This window comes from Saccopteryx leptura, chromosome 8, assembly GCF_036850995.1.
Source record: "Saccopteryx leptura isolate mSacLep1 chromosome 8, mSacLep1_pri_phased_curated, whole genome shotgun sequence".
NCBI lineage: Eukaryota > Metazoa > Chordata > Mammalia > Chiroptera > Emballonuridae > Saccopteryx > Saccopteryx leptura.
Window position 1 is genome coordinate 13990557 of NC_089510.1, and position 21194 is coordinate 14011750.

General features: G+C 41.6%; 1 protein-coding gene across 6 annotated transcripts in view; it reads right to left on the bottom strand.

Annotated features, from left to right (window-relative positions):
- ROBO1 (roundabout guidance receptor 1) overlaps nt 1-21194 on the bottom strand; it is a 1145453-nt gene that overhangs the window by 104325 nt on the left and 1019934 nt on the right. For all 6 annotated transcript variants that reach the window (XM_066346778.1, XM_066346776.1, XM_066346775.1 and 3 more), the window contains 3 exons: nt 17721-17841; nt 16442-16580; nt 13913-14040 (listed from right to left, as the gene is read on the bottom strand). In XM_066346778.1, the coding sequence (XP_066202875.1) occupies nt 13913-14040; nt 16442-16580; nt 17721-17841 (388 nt within the window). The remainder of the gene's footprint in view (nt 1-13912; nt 14041-16441; nt 16581-17720; nt 17842-21194) is intronic.

Sequence of the window (21194 nt, forward strand, 5' to 3'; positions counted from 1 at the left end):
TGCTAGTGTGGTGCGGTGTCATTATTTGTCACAGAATCATCTTATGTTTCCATTATTTCTTGTACCTGACTGCTCCACTTATTTCTTCAAACACTCGCTTGGCACACACAGTAAGAGAGTGTTTCAAATTCTCTGTAGGAAGGCCGTGCAGTGAATGCTTTTTCTTTTGAATAATTTTAAAGATTTACATCAGTTTGTTTGACATAATTGAAAGCAACCTTTTGAGTTCAATGAAAGAAATCTAAGAGAATGTCACATCTTCAACAGTCATTAGCGTTAAAACGGCTATTTCTGAAAGGCTATAAGAACAGAAGAAGTTCTTTACTTTGTCCTTCCTACAGAAAAAAAAAAAAAAAAAAAAAAAAAAAGGAAAAGAATCATAGGCCATAATGCTGCTAGGTCTCAATCAAATCAAATAGCATAAAAAAAGGAAAGAAAAAAAAACCCCCAGCAGGAGTGGACAACCTCTTTATGCCCCTGGATCAGGACAGCTCGGAGCGGGAGCCATTCTGACAAATCATTCTCTTGTTAAATTCTGCGGTGGGACTTCATTAAGCCTCTTGGCTGATGGCATTCACTTTCAGCCTGCTCACAAAGGGCCCAGCTTGGCCATGCTGATTCCCTAAAAGTCTCCCCTCACTCATTGTCTTCTTGGCTTTTCTTTCTGAAAATTGCAAGTCTCTCTCTTTTTGTTTTTTTTTTTCTCATGAGCCCTTTACATCACCTCCTGATTTTAATCATAAAATGAACAACAGCAACAACAAAATCCCAAAGAATCCACCACAAATCTTATCAGGGAGGTTTTTTCCATAAGATTCTTGAGGGTAGCATTCAAAGTATAGGGATATACCTCCCAAGAGGTAACTAAAATGAGGGGATATTTTATCGCTTCATATTCATTTTGAAACGTCCCCTAATTTTTGTGAGCAGCATGGAAGACTGGGATGTGTGTGTAATACATTTGAGTATAAATTATAATCTTATGTAATCTTCTATACTTTACATTTAATGATCCTATATAAAATATCATATCTATAAATATCAATATCCCCCAACCCCTGAAACACCATGTACTCTATAGAGCACCGCTGACTTTACTGGGCCTCTGTGGATTACTGCCATATGTCATTTAGAATCATTCCCCGAAGAACCCATCTACTCTGTCTTGTCAGAATCAGGCAAAAAATGTCAAATATGTATCAAGGTTCTTAAAGTCATCTAGTAAAGCTTTGGGGGGGGGAGGAGTCTTATAATGTGCGTTTCATCAAAATGTTGATGAAGTTGCAGTTCTTACCCAGGATCTTGCATTTGCAGTAAACCTACCTTGAACTTGCAGAAAGCCCCTTGACAGTATTAGTTTTGGCTTTGACTCAAATAACCACATTAACGGTCAGAAACAATGTACTATTATACTGCCAGCTTTTACAAAAATCAGCGATTTAAGCAAACCGTTCCAACAAATGATTTAAACGAAGTCCACATCAAAGAAAGGGAATTCAGAACTGCAAGGCCCAGCTTTCTCTCTCTCGTGACTTCTTCTATGCCTGGATATCACATGAGCTCGAAAGAGTCACCCGACTCTTGCACGAAGATCTCATCTGCTGATAGGAGGCTGAACACAGCAAATCCTATCTACGGAGACCACAGATTTATAAAACACGTCTTTTCCCCCCTCCACAGTTTGTTTTTGAATGCAGGTTCATTAAATTTTATCCTCTAGCACTGGTAATAAAATCTACAGCAGGCTATAGTATTTTACTTTTACCTACATTTTAATTTTACATTCTGAAATAATCATTTAGTGAGCCATAAAAAAAAAAAGAAAATAAAAAATCTAGCCCTGGCCAGTTGGCTCACTGGTAGAGCATCAGCTTGGCATGTGTATGTCCCAGGTTCAATTCCTGATCAAGGCACACAGGAGAAGTGCCCATCTGCTTCTCCACCATTCCTCCTCTCCTTTCTCTCTGTTTTTTCCTCCTGTCCTGCAGCCAGGGCTCCATTGGAGCAAAGTTGGCCTGGGCGCTGAGGATGGCTCCCAGGCCTACTCTTCAGGTGATAAAAAATGACTCCATTTGCAATGGAGCAACACCACAGATGGGCAGAGCATTGCCTCCTAATGGGCATGCTGGGTGGATCCTAGTCGGGGCGCATGTGGGAGTCTGTCTGTGCCTCCCCTCCTCTCAATAATAAAAAAAAAAAATTCTTACACGCATATGACCTGTTACACTGTAGAAGAGTAGCATGTGGTTTGGTTATCTTTAAAGTTGTTAATTCACAGCTTAGAAAATGGTCAAATGCACAGATGCACAGTTTTTTTAATATTACCGTCTTTATTTTTTTCAGTTGAATTTATTGGGCTGGCACTGGTTAACAAAATCACACAGGTTTCAGGCGCTCAGTTCTAGAACACATCAGCTGGACACTGGGCTGTGACCGCTCCGAGTCCAGTCCCCACTAATCCGCACCATTGATCTCCTCCACGCTCGTTCCTCCACCAGCACCCCCAGCTGCCCCGGCAGCCACAACACTGTCACTGGTGTCTTTTCTTGGTCCTGTTTTGCTCAATCCCTCTACCCCGCTCACCCAGCCCAACTTCCCCCATCCTGATAGCTGTCAGCCTGCTCTCTATCTACGACTCTGTCTGTTTGGCTGGTTAGTTCACTTTGTTCATTACATGTACCTATGGCTCTTGTCTTCTTCTGACTGGCTTATTCTACTTAGCATAACACTTTCCAGGTCCATCTTTGCTGTTACATAAGGTACGATGTCCTTCTTTTCTGTGGCCGCACAGTATCCCATTGTGTAACTGTCCCATGGCTATTTATTTATTTATTTTTGTAAACAGAGTCAGAGAGAGAGAGAGAGACAGGGAGAGACAGGAAGGGAGATGAGAAGCATCAATTCTTTGTTGTTGCACCTTAGTTGTTCACTGATTGCTTTCTCATATGTGCCTTGACCAGGAGGCTACAGCAGAGCAAGTGACCCCTTGCTCAAGCCAGTGACCTTGGGTCCAAGCTGGTGAGCTGTGCTCAAACCAGATGAGCCCACGCTCAAGTTGGCGACCTCGGGATTTCACACCTGGGTCCTCTGCGTCCCAGTCCGACACTCTATCCACTGCGCCTCTGCCTGGTCAGGCTTACCACAGCTCTTTTGTCTAACCATCATCTAAGAGGCTCTTGGCCTGTTTCCAGAACTTGGCTATTGTAAATAACACTGCAATGTGTTGATGAATTATGATCCATTTTTAAGACTGTTAAAGTTTTAAGTTATATGGAAGATATTATTAAGGACCATCTATCCCAATTATTTTTATCTCTACTTAATTCAATTGTTCCAATATATGAATTATCTTTATTCTAGGAGTAGTGATGGAATTTAAAATTACTTGCTCATCAGGAAGTCTACCAGCACTGAATAAACATATCAGGAGCTATAATAATTATGTTTAGAGAGCAAAGGAAATCATTTTAATTTTGGATCTGTTTAATAAAAAATAAACTCATTATTTGGTTCTCAAATGCATATGTAGGTATGTGCATCATTTATACATAATTAATGCAAACAAAAAAGTAATTTTAACTAAATGCAGATTTCATGTAATATACTTCAATTATCTGTTTTCTGACGTGACTAGAAAAATAACTGACATATAGTTACCATGGTTACAGAAGCCTTGATAGTCCTTATTTATTAAAAACTATTTACTATATGTCTATGCAAAATATTTGGAGATGCCCACATGTCTCAGATCCTAATCCTTTTCTACAGCTAGTGCTTGGCAGCTAGGATCACTCAAGGTACATGATGTCCCCATTCCAACACACACAAAGACACATCACTCAGGTGACCTTCTCTTTCTCCTCCTCCTCCTTTATAGCTTCATTGCTTCTACTCTTACCGAGCATTTCAACGCTTCAAATAATGTACCTAACACTTCATATTTATGAGCTCACCTCATCTTCAAAACAATCTTATAAGCTAGACGTTTTTACCCCATTTTACTGTTGCAAAAACTGAAGACCAGGGATTTAACAACTTTCATATTCAGCATTTGAATTCAAGCGTGTCTGTCAGAAAAAACTATGCTATTGATTCTATTTTACAGAATGTTTGCTAGCAGCAGCAGGAGGGGAAAAAAATGTCTCTTTAAAACACTGTACAAAGAAATACTGAGGAGTGATTTTCAAAGAAACACTGAGGAGTGATTTTCAAAGCTAGATCTCAGTATCAAGAAGTCACAAAAATTATCTTTGCAGAAAAAAAATGACTAAACTCTATATTAATCAGCTACAAAAGAAAAATTAAATCTCTAAGGACAAACTAAATATTACTAGGAATCTGAAGGATTTTTAATTGTTTTGGAAGAACTGTAACCACAGCTGCTTTGTATAAGTGCTGTATCATCCACACACCACTTTTTAAGATATATTTTATCTTATCTTTTTATCTGACCCATCGTCCTGGGTCACTGATGTTTGAATGATACGACATTTTTTGTTTGTTTGTTTTGTTTTGTTTTTTAATTGTAAGGATGCAGAAGGGTCAGATAGGTGGGTTGCAAAGAGGACTATAATTGTACTAAGTGTGGACTAATAGAAGTTTTATGAGGAGGAGGAGAAAGAAGAGTTTAATAGCTTTATTTTCTACAAGAAAATTCCCTTTTTAATTAATTTTAATGGGGTGGCATTGATTAATCAGGGTACATAGCTTTAGAGAAAACATCTCCAGGTTATTTTGCCATTTGATTATGTTGCATACATTTGATATGTTGCAATGCCAATGATATGACATTGATTTTTTTTTAACAGAAGACAATACTGAAGCTCAGAGTGGTGAAGTAACTTTCCCAGAATCCCACAGCTGGGATAAACTAAATGGCCTCGGAAGGACTCCCAGTCACGTAGGGGGTGGACATTAAAATGCAACAGATGTGGCACCGGTATCCCACGGATACATGAATGAGGGAAACCCCTAACACACACACACACACACACACACACACACACGGGTATGGGGACCGACGGTCTGCACACACACACACACACACACACACACACATGGGTATGGGGACCGACGGTCTGCACGCACACACACACACACACACACACACACACACACACACACACATGGGTATGGGGACCGACGGTCTGCACGCACACACACACACACACACACACACACACACACACACACACACACACGGGTATGGGGACCGACGGTCTGCAGAGCTCCGCGGAGGATTCTGGCCTACTGTGCGCGGAGGACAAGCGTTACCAGCAAGTAGAAGATGGGCCAGGGCATTTTAGATCAAGCGACTGACATAAAGGAAGGCCCAGAGGTAAGCTACCCAGTATGGGCACAAAAAAATAGACAAACAATAAATCTAGCGATTGCAGACCGGACGGGGAAGTAGCCAGGCTGAGCACTAAGTGTTGGGGATGTTCATCCTGGAGAGGTGGGGACCGTGACAATTATTAACGGAATAAAAATGAATGGAAACAGGTTTGTGTTTCAGGCAGATGAAGATGGTGTGTGGAGAGAGGAGTCTCTGGGGGAAGAGAGAGGCGAGGACACCTTAGAGCAGGGGTCCCCAAACTTTTTACACAGGGGGCCAGTTCACTGTCCCTTAGACCACTGGAGGGCCAGACTATAAAAAAAAAACTATGAACAAATCCCTATGCACACTGCACAGATCTTATTTTAAAGTAAAAAAACAAAACGGGAACAAATACAATATTTAAAATAAAGAACAAGTAAATTTAAATCAACAAACTGACCAGTATTTCAATGGGAACCATGGGCCTGCTTTTGGCTAATGAGATGGTCAATGTGCTCCTCTCACTGACCACCAATGAAATAGGTGCCCCTTCCAGAAGTGCGGCCGGATAAATGGCCCCAGGGGGCCGCATGCGACCCGCGGGCCGTAGTTTGGGAACCCCTGCCTTAGAGGCTCACCGCTTCACTGACAGAGGGGAGAGGCCTGGATGAAAGCAAAGACACGACGGTGAGAGAGTGCAGAAATACTGAAAAGACAAACTAAGTAGGACTCTGTGACAATCGCCATGCAAGCAATAAGGGACTAAAGGATGACCTGCTCGCCCGGCAGCACAGCGTCCCGGGATCTCGATCCGCAGGACCCGCTGCCTTCTCCTGAGCGAAGAGTGTTAGAGAGTCAGCTCCGGATGCGCCTGCTCCCCGGTCCCTGCGCCGCTCCTGCTTCCGGCGAGCACGTCACCGTGCTCTGGGTGAGAGGAGAGAGGAAGAGCTCAGGCGGAACTCGGAGAGCTGCTTCCGGTTTCCCCGGAAGTCCTGACTGCGGTGCGGGTCTGCATTTCCTGGCAGGGACGACGCATCGGGGTCAGTCATACACTCCAGTCCCCGAGATTTCTGCACAGCTGCTTCTCTGAAGCCTAAGGTGCACTAGCAGCAAGGACAGAGGCTCCAGAAAACACCCTATTAGTAGCAATTAAGTCAGTAGCAAAAGACAGAACAAAAATAGTGGTGTTTTTCCCATTGTTGTGTCTCCCTGGTCTCCTGTCAGTCTCAGACCTGAAGGCTCAGCCTTCCAGAAGCTGTCAGGGGCTGCTCGAGTCTAATGAGGGGAGCTCCGCTCCCTCGCTGTACAGTGGACGTCAATACCGATGGGAAGCATCAGACCCAACAACCCTTCAGAACAGAAGACAACGCACAACCCTCGGATCACTCACTTGAACATTCCTAGTGCCTGCCAACAATATCATTTAAAGAGATAGTGACGTGCCTCGTGATATCGTATTTTATCATTTAAAAATTAAAACAGGTGATGAAACGGAGAGAGAATGGAACCATTTCACATCAAGGGAAGAAAAATGGACAAGCACTTAGGGAAAAAGAGCCGGGATTTCACAGAAATCCTACTTGTCTGGTAGCAGAGAATCACCTGGTTCAGAGATGTCTGGCATCTGCCTTTTCTTTGTAACAGAGCAGTTGCTGAAAGGGCAGAAAAGCAATTGTTTCTTGAGCTATTGATACAAGGACTAACCGGCCCCTGAGAGAGGCCCGCAGAGGAGTGCAGTGGGGTGTGAACTCAGATCTGAGTGTCCAGCTTCCGGTGGCTGAGTGGGGCCGCCCTCGGGGGGAAGGGAAACAGGAGGACTAAAGGTCTTTTAGTTCCTACTGAAAGAGAGACAGACAAAAATGGGATTAGATTTTCTTAATGGTTCAAGTCAGTGAAAATAATATATGATGGCTGGGGAAATGGCCGGTGTATGGACGTCCGTTTTCAGTTGGGTTCCTGGGGACAGACAGAGCCAAGGGGAACATGATCCCCCTGGTGATGGAGAGATGCAAACTTACTTTGGAAATGAAATTTTAACAGTAACAAGAGCCGCTTTATCTGTAAAGTTGCGAAGGGAGTGGAAAGATTAATAACGCCATCGAGTTTGCCTTGTTTAAGCAATGAGTATCACTGAAGCAAAGAGTCTTAAGCAATCTCGGGGGCAGACGGCAAACTTGGAAATGGGAGAAATTTAGAGTTTTAACTGTATGTGGCCTTATCTTCTCTCTTTCTTTTGGGGGTAGCACGCCTCGAGAATGGAATTGTTTAAAAAAGCTATCAGCATGATTGTCATCAGAAATAAATAGTTACTAATTTAAAGGGTTTGTTATTAATAAATATTCCAGTAAATAAAATAAGCTTTCTACATTTTTTTAAAATTGTTTTGAAGCTACATCCATTAATATCCATTATGTTTTTTTCTTAAAGGCTACCCCTAGCCAGACATAAGACAAACAAACAAAATAAAACAGAAACCACTCACTTTTTAAGTTAACCACAAATTGGTTAAAATATAAAAACAAGTAAAAAAAAATTTAAATTGGCTGTCCTGTGGTTGTAAGAAGACCCTCCAGAACCACCTGGCAGGCATTTAATAAAGGTCTCATTGGTTTAGATTACGACAGTAAAAGAGAAAACAAGCCCGCTACCACTCTGGGATCACCGATGGAGGCATAAATTTTTAACAGTTTCAATGGCACAGTGTTTAAAAACCCGGCAGGGCACCCCTATGCATGTATTTTGTGGCGGTTAGGCTTTCTACTTTATAGGTATGTCATGACCTATAAAATGGTTATACATACCACAGTGGACATCTTTTTTTTTTTTTTCTGTAAAAGATGGAGCCATTATGGATTATGAAACACTAGTTCAGAGGGTAATTCTTTCCTACCAAGACGGAGCCAGCAATGTTAATACTTGTCAAAATAAGACACTAAAGTACAAATATAATAATGTAATAAATGGAAGCTGAGGGAACCTCTCTTTTAAAAGATGCCTGATTTTGTCTGTGTATGTGAAGTCCACAAAGAGAATTCTTGAGGAGAAATATGAAGAAATCATATGAAGAAATCATCGGGCAAACACTAATTATAAATACAGCAATATTCATGGCTTAAATTTATAAGCAATAAGCCTTTGATTATACCAGAAAATCACAGAATATCAAGTTCAGGTTAATTGAATTTTTTGGGTAACAAGGAGTTAAATAGAAACACTTTTTTTTTCTGTGATAATCATTTCAAACAGCATTACTTCACCATTTTTTACTGGCCATGTAATTGGCTAATTATTTTTCAATAGGTCAAATTACTGCACAGCCTTTGGGTCTCATTCTGACAGTTTCAATGACACACTGAAACTGAGATGCAAATTACAGGAATCTAGATATTCCTTTTATTGACAAAAAATTTACAGAGCCCTGGATGCATATAGTTTTAATCAGAAAATTCTTAATCGTGCCAAATATTACTGCAGTTTGCCTCTTTACCTAGAAAAACAAAGTCTTCCATATTATAAATAATATTTTGATTTGGCTCAGTGGCTTTTACATTCTGCCTCCCAAGAAAAAGTAATCCAACCAATGTTATGTGAGATACATATGTGGTTTAGGATTCAGGGGTGAAGTGATTTGCTATTAACAAGATGTGACCTCATATTTTACTCACAGCTTGGAGTGCGAAATTCAAGCTTCCAAGTAGTCATGAAGGAGAAGAAGCAGTTTTTAAGGATATTTGCTCACGGATAGTCTTAGTAGTCTAAGAATGAATTACCAGAAAAGACCCCTAATTCCATAAAGATAAACTGCAATGCTGAGACTCGAAATAATTGGTAAACACTCACTCTTAGAAACAAGAGAATCAGAATAGAAATCAAATACCCCCTGCTGAACATTTTTCTACAACAATTATGCTGCATTGCACATAAAATGTGAGCGTTGCTGAGTCATTTCTATTCCCAAACGATCATAATTTTCATGAGTTTATCTACAGTAGTTATTTTGTAAAAACTTCAATATAAATCTAGAACAAACTTTCATGGTTCTAACAAGATCCAACATATTTACCCTAAAAGCCAGTAGGTGTTTTTTTTTTTAAATGAAAATGTAATATTTTATATTTGAGAAGAGGTTTAACTAATGTTGCATAATAAATTATCATGACTATATTATTATTATTATTATTATTATTATTTAAGATTTCTAAGTTACAATAGCAGAGAAAAATTACCCCTGCAGAGTTATGTAAACATTACTATTTTCCTTACAAAATAACTAATAATTATTAAAATTAAGCAATACCCTGGCCAGGTCGCTCAGCAGGTTAGCAGTGGTTTTCAACCACTTGTTGAAAAACATTGGGTTAGAGCAGCAGTCTGAAAAGCCAGGGTAGCAGGCTGGATCTGGTTAGGTCACATACAGGAAGTGACCAATGAACGAGTGCACCACCAAGTGGAACAGCAAGTGGCACCTTCTTTTTATCTCTTTCTGTTTCTCTTTCTCCCTTCCTCTCTCTGTCTCTCTAAAAGCAATCAGTAAAAGTAACGTATAAGCCTGACAGGTGGTGGCACAGTAGATAGAATATCAGCCTGGGATGCTGAGGACCCAGGTTTGACACCCTGAGATCATGGCTTGCATGAGGATCATAAGGCTTGAGCACAGGGTCACTGGTTTGAGCATGGGATCATAAAAATGATCCCAAGGTCACTGGCTTAAGCAAGGGGTCACTGGCTTGGCTGGAGTCCCCCCAGTCAAGGCACATATAAGAAAGCAATCAATGAATAGTTAAGGTGGCACAACAAAGAATTGATGTTTCTCATCTCTCTCCCTTCCTCCCCTTCCTCCCTTTCTCTCTCTCTCTCTCTCATGCATGCACGTGCAAAAAAAAAAAAAAGGTTACCAGGGGAAGGAAATAGGGAAGAGGGAGGGGGTGGGGAAGGGAAGGTGAGGGGTATAAAGAGGCACAAAGAGGGACAAATATAAGGTGACAAAGGATGGTCTGACTTTGAGTGATGGGTATACAATATAATTGACTGTCCAAATAATGTGGAGGTGTTTGCCCAAAATCTATGTACTCTTGTTGACCAATGTCACCCTGTAAAATTTAATTAAAACAAATTTCTCTACCCAGTTCAGATCTGCTAAATCAGGTGCTCCAGAAGCATGTCGGGTAATCTGTATACTTAACAAGCTTTAGATAAGTTTAGGGAACTCTGCCTAGCCTTGGGTGTTACTTTGCTCCCTTTAAAAACACAGACTCCTGGCCCTGGCCAGTTGGCTCGGTGGTAGAGCATCAGCCTGGCCTGTTGGAAGTCCTGGTTGGATTCCCAGTCAGGGCACACGGGAGAAGCGCCCATCTGCTTCTCCAACACTCCCTCTCCCCCTTCTCTCTCTCTCTCTCCTCCCCCCCTGCAGCCATGACTTGAGTGGTTCGAGCAATCTGGCCCCCAGCGCTGAGGATGGCTCCAGGGCCTCGCCCCAGGCACTGAAATAACTCTGTTCTGAGCAAGGGAGCAGTGGCCCCCGAAAGGGCAAAGCATCGCCCCCTAGTGGCCTTGCCAGGTGAATCCTAATCAGGGTGCATGCAGCAGTCTGTCTCTCTGCTTTTCTGTTTCCTTGCTTCCTTGCTTCTCATTTAATAAAATAAATAAATAAATAAATAAATAAATAAAACACAGACTACCAGGCAGTCATCATAGATAACAGTTTATTCAAATGTGACCTGAAATAACCTACAGTTGATGCTCAGTATCAAAACCTCCAGAAACTGCTTAAGTTTCCTCTAGGACATCCCTACATCCCTGGGCTCTTCCTCCCACTCAAGTAGAAGGTCCACTTGACTTTGTAAAGTACTTACTAGATCAAGTGCTTACTAGATGCCCAGTAGCACTGTGAACTGCACACAAGTAGAAAGAAAAACAAGGAAACACTAAGAGTAAGAATGAAATATTTAAGGCAGGTATATTTAAGGAATTACATACAGGTAGAGCCTCCAGAAAAGTAGAATTGGGATTTCAAGAAAAAAAAATGGCGAAAAAAGACAGTAATTCTGAAATTAAGTTATTTTTTAAATATTGGAACCAATCATATCTTTCCTCAGGGTGAAAAGCACAGTCACCTTTATTCAAGAGACTAGTTCTGTCACTTCTATCTGGGGGACACTGTTTTGTGCCCAACATCAACTTTAAAAATAAAAAATTCATTGTATGAAAAGTGAGGGAAAGAAAGATTATTTTTAATCCCATTCATCCTGAAAATAAACCACAAATAAAACATAGAAATCAAAAACTATACTACTGAATTTGTTATTATAATTGTTTCCTGACACCAAATTGGTTTATTTCTGATTAGTTTCCTTTGTAGTATATTCAATCTCAAATAAAAAAATAAAAAAAAAGATAGAACTTCTCAAGTTTCCTTTAAAAAGTCTCCTGTTTTATTTTATTTTATTTTATTAGCTTAGTTACCTTTTCCAATTAGGAATCATATTGCTTTCTCTGACATATTGTGCATATTATTTTAGCAAAGTTAAAGATATTTTAACAGTGTTATTAATATGCATATTTTAATATTTGAATCAAACACCTTCTCAACACACTACAAATCTCTTGTAAGTTTACAGAAACTTCAATGCAATTGAAATAAGAATAAAATTCCTCAAGTAGTTTCTGGATTTAATCATTTGTACCCAATTTCCATTGAAATGCAAGCTTAGGGGGCAAGAATTCCATATGGAAAACTTAAGGCTGAATTAGCTTTGAAACTGAGTTTAAAATTGCAGGGAAAAACTCTTATTTTGATGTCAGTGTCTACAGTAGACACAACAGAATAGCTGGCTATTATTTATAAAAAGCATCTGACTCCCAAGGTAAAGGAGTATAAAACAGAGTGAAACACGCTCCATCTCCTTAACTAATGTGATAGACAGACAACCTCCCGTCACAATTGCCTGGAGAGAGACACACCTTTTCATGTCTTGTATTCATCCTGGGTTACTCTCACTTCCTCTGGAGGGCTTTTGAACTCAGGTTTGACATCTCTTAAAATTTATGCTTTCTCTAAATGTAAAGGGGTTTTCTTTTCCTACCGTTTTAAGCCTTACGTGGAGTTCAAGTCAAACTTAGATTAAAGAGAAGTCGCCTAGGTCTTAGAAATTCAATGTTTGTTCTTGATCCTTTCTTTTTTTCTTTCCCCCCTTTTGTTTTTATGAGGTTCTGCTGAAAAACCCCAAAGTGGGACATAATGGCTTTAAAGACAGGAAGGAAATATTCTTTATTCTTTTTTCTCTACTGTAAAACACCCACAAGGCTCTTTTGTAGAAAGCCCACAGTAGAAGCACTCCCCCAAAGCAACCTTTTTTCTTCATAATAGCCTTAGAGGAGACGGTGAGCAGACTAATGTCAGACCAAGATACAAGCTAAGTGCTTTATGGCCAAGATCCCTGTTTACTCTATATCCTTATCAAAATAGGGTATTTTTCCACCAACAAAATGTTTTTTAAAGGTCATTGTTTCTCAAATGCCACAATAAACTAGTTGTCCTTTCTAAAATGGAAAAAAAAGAGAAAATAAATGCTCAAATGAGACAGTAAGAAATGGTCAGTATGACATCATGGAGAAAGGAGAAAAGGGATTATGACAATGAAAAACATCTGGATTATGGAGGCAAAGCCAGTGACAGAACTGTTTCTGTAACATCAGTTTAAGACATGACTGACATTCAGAAACTTGTAGCCCTCAAATGTGGCATCTGTTGTTGGCTCATGTGACAGCACGTAATAAATCTTTATTAAAATTAGCGGAGTGCAAAGGCAAGGCATTCAACAAATATTTATTAAGTATGTGTTACATCACCGACGCTGTGCGTACAGAAAAAGCCTGCCCTGCGAATGTCCCTACACTATGGATGGAGCTTTCAGTCTGTGTTCCAGATTGTACGTTCCAGATTGTATGTTCCAGATTGTACGTTCCAGATCGTACGTTCCGGATTGTACGTTCCGGATTGTACGTTCCAGATCGTACGTTCCGGATTGTACGTTCCAGATCGTACGTTCCGGATTGTATGTTCCAGATTGTACGTTCCAGATTGTATGTTCCAGATTGTACGTTCCAGATTGTACGTTCCAGATTGTACGTTCCGGATTGTACGTTCCGGATTGTATGTTCCGATTGTACGTTCCAGATCGTACGTTCCGGATGGTACGTCCCAGATCGTAAGCCTCCTTGAACGTGAATGGCCTGAAGGAGTGGAAGGTTGGTTTGTATTCAAAGCAAAGCTTTTGGCAATAGCTGTCATTTCATTAAGAGATTAGAGGGACTCTAAATTTGAAGACCCAGAGATTATAGCACAGTCCCCTCCTTTACCTGTCCAAGACAAAACTCACCATCATTCTGAAAATTTAATTCCATTTCCTATAACAAATGCTTATATAATTCTTATAAACAAAACAATTCCTTAAAATAGGTTTGAAATAAAATATTTCTAGCACAATTTAAAGTCTATATTGAATATAGACTACTTTAACCAATGATACTTTCTTCAAATATTAACATTATTATTTTTCATGATAAAACAACAACAACCTGTTCCCCAAGCCTTACCTTGGACAGTCAAAGTAGCTGATGCTTCAGCTTTTCCAACCATATTTTCTGCAACACAAGTATATGACCCCATGTCACCAGCCATCACCTTCCGAATTTTTAAGGTATGATCATCTCTGATTTCATATCTAGTGACAAAACAAAAGAAAGCACAGTTAAGTAAATTTCTTTTTGAAAGATCTCATCTAGGCATCAAATCACACACCAACATTTGCTCCCAAAAATTTAAAACGGGTAAAATGTGGCATTTCTCTAGTTCAGCATTTAGATAGAAAAGAACTTGGGCCCTGCCAGTTGGCTCAGTGGTAAAGCATCGGCCTGGCGTTTGGATGTCCCAGGTTTGATTTCCAGTCAGGGCACACAGGAGAAGTGCCCAGTGCTTCTCCACCCCTCCCTCTTTCACCTCTGTCTCTTTCTTCCCCTCCTGCAGCCATGGCTCCATTGGAGCGAGTTGGCCTCAGGCACTGAGGATTGCTCCATGGACTCTGCCTCAGGCACTAAAAAGAACTTGGTTGCTGAGCAATGGAGCAATGCCTTTGAGTGAGAAAGCATCACCCCCTAGTGGGCTTGCTGGGTGAATCCCAGCTGGGGCCACACACGGGAGTCTGTCTCTACCTCTGTCTCCCCTCCTCCCACTGAAAAAAATAAATTAAAAAAAGAGCTTGTTTTTAAATTTATATGGGCTGAAATACTGAACTACTTTCTAAAAAAAAAACATTCTTGGGAAAAATTGGGACTTATCTGTTTATTCCTTCAAACTACTGTAATCATACTAAAATGAAAAGATAGTGACCATTCAATTTTCAAATTATCTTCTAAAACCCTTATAGGCATTGTAGGAGGCATTCTGCTCATGCCGTTTTGCAGATGAGAAAATGAAGGCAGAGGAGGGGAAGGTAACCGGCTGGCCTTGGTCCGGGCTGCGTTGGGGGCAGAGTTAGAAATCACACAGTGTTGGTTTAGAGTGCATTGCCCAGCTTCATCTTCCCTCCTCTTCCCTCCCCAGTGGTGGTTTCCCTGGAAGTTCCACTGTAACCCTCTCTCACTCTACCTAATAATACCCCCGAGTCACAGTCTCCACTATAGTTTATGCAGTCATGGACCATCCAACCCAACATCACCCGTGCTTATTTCCTCCAATCTTCAAAGTCATAATCCAAACTGATTAACAGGCACCTAATATTTAATATGTCAAATAACACTCTCTTTTTTCCTACCTTATCACATAAACGAGCTCCCTCTCCTAACACAATCTACCAATCTTCCTTCACCGGCTCCTTCTATCTAACACATGGTCCGATTCACTGATTTAGTTTCAGAAACTTCTCGCCACTCCAGCTGGCCCCTCTCTCCCTCTCATATCCCAGTCCAGGCTCCTGACATCGCTCGTACGGAGTAGGACAATGTGTGACCCCCGACACGAGCCTCTCCCCACATGAATGTAGTATCCACAGATCTAACAAAATCAGTTTCTCCAGTAAGTCATCCTGTTCCCAGTATCCCCTCTTAGTGCATCAGTGTGCACATGGGCGACTCAACACTCTTCCGTCTTGGAGTAAAACCTCTGATCATTTGGCCTCAGTATTTTTGACCTGGTCTTCCTCCGCTCCTTGGCACATGCTCAATGCGCTAGCCAGGTTCAACTTTCCACCATGCGGAACATGTGATGTTCTTTCTCAGCTTTGTGTGTACGTTGTGATGTCTCTTTTCCTGTAATACCTTCTTCCTCTTTCTTGCTCATCAATATTTTTTTCAGGGGATTGTTTACACGTCACTTCCCTTTGAGAACTCTCTCCTAATTTACTGCTACCAAAGGTCTGCCTTTATGTGACCAAAGGCTTGGCTGCATTATTCTGTAACTATCTATACATAGTCCCTTCTGTGAGCTCTTATGGGCAGAAAGTTTGTCTGCAGCCACTGCTATCACTCCAGAACTTAGCGGGGCCTCAACACCGGCTTACTGAAGGAACAGACGCACAAACAGGCTAAAGGCAACGCCTGGAGGTTTCATTTCATTGTCTTATTCTCCAAGGCTGAGAGTGTATCTCTGCTTCTAGCCAATTTATGGACTTGATAGATAGCAAGAAACTCTGACCTCTCTTCCTATTCCCTGGTGATGCGGTAGCTGAGGAAAAAGGAGGCCTGCTCTTTAATTGGTCCCCAGTTATATCATGAATGCTGTACCTGCCTCCTTCCTTGCCTTCCAACTCCTGTAGAAGAAACTGGTATGACCTGCGGTCTGGTCGAACAGAAGGGAGACCCGTGTAAGAAGTATCCCATTTTATAAAGGTTCCTGGGGAAGGTCAGGGTCATGAATATATACATAGTTCTCGTCTGAAATCCTCGGAGAAAGCACTGCCACCTCCTGATTCTAATTCTCCCCAGGACCGTGTTCTGCCCCCCCCCCCCCCATTGAGAAGCCTGGAGTCAACTATTCTAATGACTAATGAGGCACACGTGAACCGCGTTCTGTTGAGCCCCGTAGAGAGTGGGAGGAGATGAGTCACATCAGTGAGTTCTGATCTGTACCTGGACTTGGGCAGCTCTCCGTCGTCTTTCCTCCACCGGACCGTCGGCACGGGGTCGCCGCGGGCCTCACACTTGAACTCCGCGCTGTCCTCCACAGTCACCGCCAAGTTACTGGGTCTCTTCACAAACGACGGTCTCTCTAAAACGAGAGAAAGCCTTCTCAGAAGAGAGCAGAAAACACAAACAAAGTAGAAACTATGCTACGTGTTCAGGCATCACAGATTTGTAATTTAACATCTTATTTAGAGCAGATTCCACCTGGTTTTCTGCTTCCAGAAGCTCCTGCCTCGGTTTAGCGTTTCCCCTGAGCTTGGCCCCCCGTGTCCTGGCCACAGCGTCTCAGCTGCTTTGCTACTGACTCCTCCTCTCCTACTCCCATCCCCCAAACTGTGGGTTAAGCTTCTTTTAAAAAAAAGTCATTTTGCCCTGGCTGGTGGCTCAGCAGTAGAGCACTGACCTGGCGTGTGGAAGTCCGGGGTTCAACTACCCATCAGGGCATGCAGGAGAAGAGACCATCTGCCTCTCCACTTTCCCCCTTCCTTTCTCTCTCTCTTTCTCTCCCCCTCCCGCAGCCATGATTCAAATGTTTCAAGCAATTTGGCCCTGGGCACTGAGGATGGGTCCATGGCCTTGCCTCAGGTGCAAAAATAGCGCTGTTGCCGAGCAACAGAGCAGCAGCCCCAGATGGGCAGAGCATCGCCCTGTAGAGGGCTTGCAGGGTAGATCCCAGTTGAGGTGCATGTGGGAGTCTGTCTCTACCTGCCTGCCTCCTGCCTCTCACTTAATAAAATAAATAAAATAAATAAAAATAAAGCCTGACCACGAGTTGGCACAGTAGATAGAGTATTGGACTGAAACACAGAGGACCCAGGTTTAAAACCCCAAGGTCACTGGTTGATTGCGGGATCATAGCCATGACCCTATGGTTGCTGGCTGGAGCCCAGAGGTCGCTGGCTTGAAACCCAAGGTCACTCACTGGCTTGAGCACAAGGGTCACTCGCTCTTCTGTAGCCCCTCCCACTGGACAAGGCACATATGAGAAATCAATCAATAAAAAACTAAGGAGTCTCAACGAAGAACTGATGCTTCCCATCTCTCTCCCTTCCTGTCTGTCTGTCCCTATCTGCCCCTGTCTCTGTCTCTCTGTCTCTGTTACACACACACACACACAATAAATAAATAAAAATAAAAAAGGTCATTTCTTTCTCTCTTGCACAAAAAGACTAAAGAACACTAAGTGATCGCCGTGCAGTGAGCAGACGGGTGAAAGTGCACTTACCCAGGACGGTCAGCTCGGCCACCTCACTCTCACGCTCCCCAACCATGTTGGTGCCAACGCAGACGTACTTTCCAGCGTCACTTTTGCGGGTGTAAGTGATCATGAGCTTTCCTCCTCGGATCTTAAAGAAATAAATAAGAAAACGGTTTCACGTGCATACTACTAAAACTATTTCAGCTAGGTTTACGTGACGGAGGTCTCGGTAAGTGAAGTCTACCTTCTGAGCATACAGACAAAACATAATTATCTGGAAAAGCCAGTGGGTAGCATGTGCTATATTTACAGGTAGTTGCTTCAAGCAGAATTCATTCTGAAGGTACCATATAAAAGAGGGAAATACATTTCTATTTGCCTATAATTTTTTTTGGTAAAGTTATTCTAGTCTATATAACTGGAAATTTGGATTTCTGAACCAGCCAAGTTCTTTCATATTATTTAGTTAGGTGAAAACCAAAAACCTACATGAATAATTTGGTTAACAAGTGGAAAAAAGAAAGAGAAAATTCTTAATACCTTATCATTATAATTAATATGGAAATGCATATTAGCTGTGATTTTAAGAAAGCATATTCTAGTATTATAAGATGTGGAAACAAAAATGTCTAATTACTTAACTTGTCAGAATTGCTTTGAAGAAATAGATCTTAATTGCCCAAACACTGTGGAACCTGGTGTCCCAAAAAAGCATAGATGTTGCTGCTGCCCAAGCATTTTCTTGGGGACTTAGGTGTGGGAGACTAAAGAGATACCAATAAATCATCTGGAAAGTTGTTCTGGTAACTCTTTTTTTTTTTTGCATTTTTCTGAAACTAGAAATGGGGAGAGACAGACAGACTCCCCCATGCACCCGACCGGGATCCACCTGGCACGCCCACCAGGGGGCGTCGCTCTGCTCACCAGGGGGCGATGCTCCGCCCCTCTGGGGCGTCGCTCTGCCGCGACCAGAGCCACTCTAGCGCCTGGGGCAGAGGCCAAGGAACCATCCCCAGTGCCCGGGCCATCTTTGCTCCAATGGAGCCTCGGCTGCGGGAGGTGAAGAGAGAGACAGAGAGGAAGGAGAGGGGGAGGGGTGGAGAAGCAGATGGGCACTTCTCCTGTGTGTCCTGGCCGGGAATCGAACCCAGGACTCCTGCACGCCAGGCCGACGCTCTACCACTGAGCCAACCGGCCAGGGCCTGGTACACTCTTGAATATTTAATTATTTGAAGAAGAATTCATTACAATTGTAAGCAGACTTCCAGTACAGTATGTAGAATGAAGCTAATCATGAATTAAGATTGGGGTGCAGGCCTTGGCGGGTTGGCTCAGCAGTAGAGCATTGGCCCAGCATGTGGCATTCCTGGGTTCGAGTCTGGGCCAGGGCACATAGGAGAAGCACAAATCTGCTTCTCTACCCTTCCCCTTCTCCTTTCTCTCTATCTCTCACTTCCCTTCCAGCAGCCAAGGCTCCACTGGAGCAAAGTTGGCCCAGGCACTGAGATGACTCCATGGCCTCCACCCCAGGCTCTAGAATAGATCCGATTACAATGGAGCAATGCCCCAGATGGGCAGAACATCACCCCCTAGTGGGCATGCCAGGTGGATCCCAGTTGGGCAAATGCAGGAGTCTGTGACTCTGCCTCCTCGCTTCTCACTTCAGAAAAATACAAAAAAATATATAAAATAAATAAAAAAAATTAAAAAATAAAGATTGGGATGCAGAAGCTCAACTCCCTTTATTTAATTTAATACCCCTGAGGTAGGGAGCTGAGTTCAATCACTCATGAATATCTATATGCTGTGAAACTCAGAGAGGTTTTGTCAGAGACAACTTTCAAATTGTTTGTTCATGGGGGTATTGACCGCTGAGTTATTGTGCTGTGAATCAATTAAGGAAAAGAAAGAAAACGATGGAAAGGAAAGAGGGAGGAAGGGGGGGGAGGAGGGAGGAGCTGGGGACGGTAGGGAAGCACTCTAGCAGAATTACTTGTCATCACGCACTAGTTGTTTATTAAACCTGCTCCTTTTTAAAGATAGGCCACACTGTGTTAGAATGCATGGAATGCCTTATTTTAACCCAAATTAGGAATTATGTGTTGGACAAATCAAATAATAACAGAGTAATTTTAATTTCTGTAGCTTTAGAAGTTAATATTGTTTTCAGTTATGTGACTTATAAATATTCACCATTCTCTAAGTACCATTATAAAACCTATGCAAGGACTTGCATCTGCATTTTTTTAATGACTCCGTCCCTCATACAGAGTGTAATGCCTGCAAATAGCCACTGAAAGTTTTTGTTGAATGCAACCTGCTTTTACGACAAAATCGAGTCTGTTATCCAATAACACACTTCTATCTTCTATAAAGGTTTGTGGCAGTTATAAGATACGTTAATAATAATTTTATTGTCTTCATGTATACTAATCTGAATTTTCAAACATATACTACGAAGAATAAAAAAATAACAAGAAAATATAAATGTCATGTGGAAGAAAATACCTTAAGTTTACTGTCAATACTTTAAAGAGCATTCTTCTCTCTCCCAATGTAGATAAAGACAAAGCAGAGTCATGTGATATATGTTCTCGGGAAGGTGCATTTCAGTTCAATTGCATATTGAGGATATTTTTACATTTCGAACGTTAAAGACATTGTGTACAGATCCTCAGAATCAATTTTAGTGGCTACATAGTTTTCCATTATACATAGTATTCCATATTTTACCCAACTATTTCCTAGTTGGTAGATGTTTGAAGTATTTCACTTTTCCCTTTTATAAACAGCACTTCAATCAGCATCTTTTGCATATGTTTTTTTTTTTTTTTTTTTCTGACGTGAGCATTATCTCCTTAGAAGGCCTCAAAGTTGAGATGTTTAAATCAAATGAATAAGCAACCTTAAGGCTCTTGGATCTTAGTGCTAACTATTCAGTGTTTTATAAAGTGGCTCTTGTGTGACTATCATTTAAATCTGGGTCTTTAGCATAAACCTGCTGTGAGACTGGAGGAAGATAAGTGTGCTCCCTTCATTTTCCACTTAACTGATCACCAGTCAGAAAGGCATAACTTCTCCTTCCACATACCTCCGCTATGCTTGTCAACACAGTATGTTTTAACTATGCTTTCCGTTGTCAGAGTCCCTCCCTGACTGGGAACTCTGAGGCAGAGAAGCATATCTAATTCCTCATTATAGCCCCAGGACCTGTCACAAGGCCTGGTAAAAATGATACATTTTTTTGTGAAAGTAAAGTGACTTGCCCAATGTCACACAGAGAGTTGGAACGGGGTTAAGATTTCAGTCGTAACTACATATGTGACTTTGACTATCTGAGATGTACAAGAAATGCACAGCCCAGGGCTCTGTTATCAAACTGAGTTTCATAAACATGAGTTCTTGAGGTGAAGGAAATGTGAGTAACACAATATCAAGATCTTTCTAAGAAGATTCATTGTCACCCTGCATCATATACATATCAATATTTTGAAAAACTCA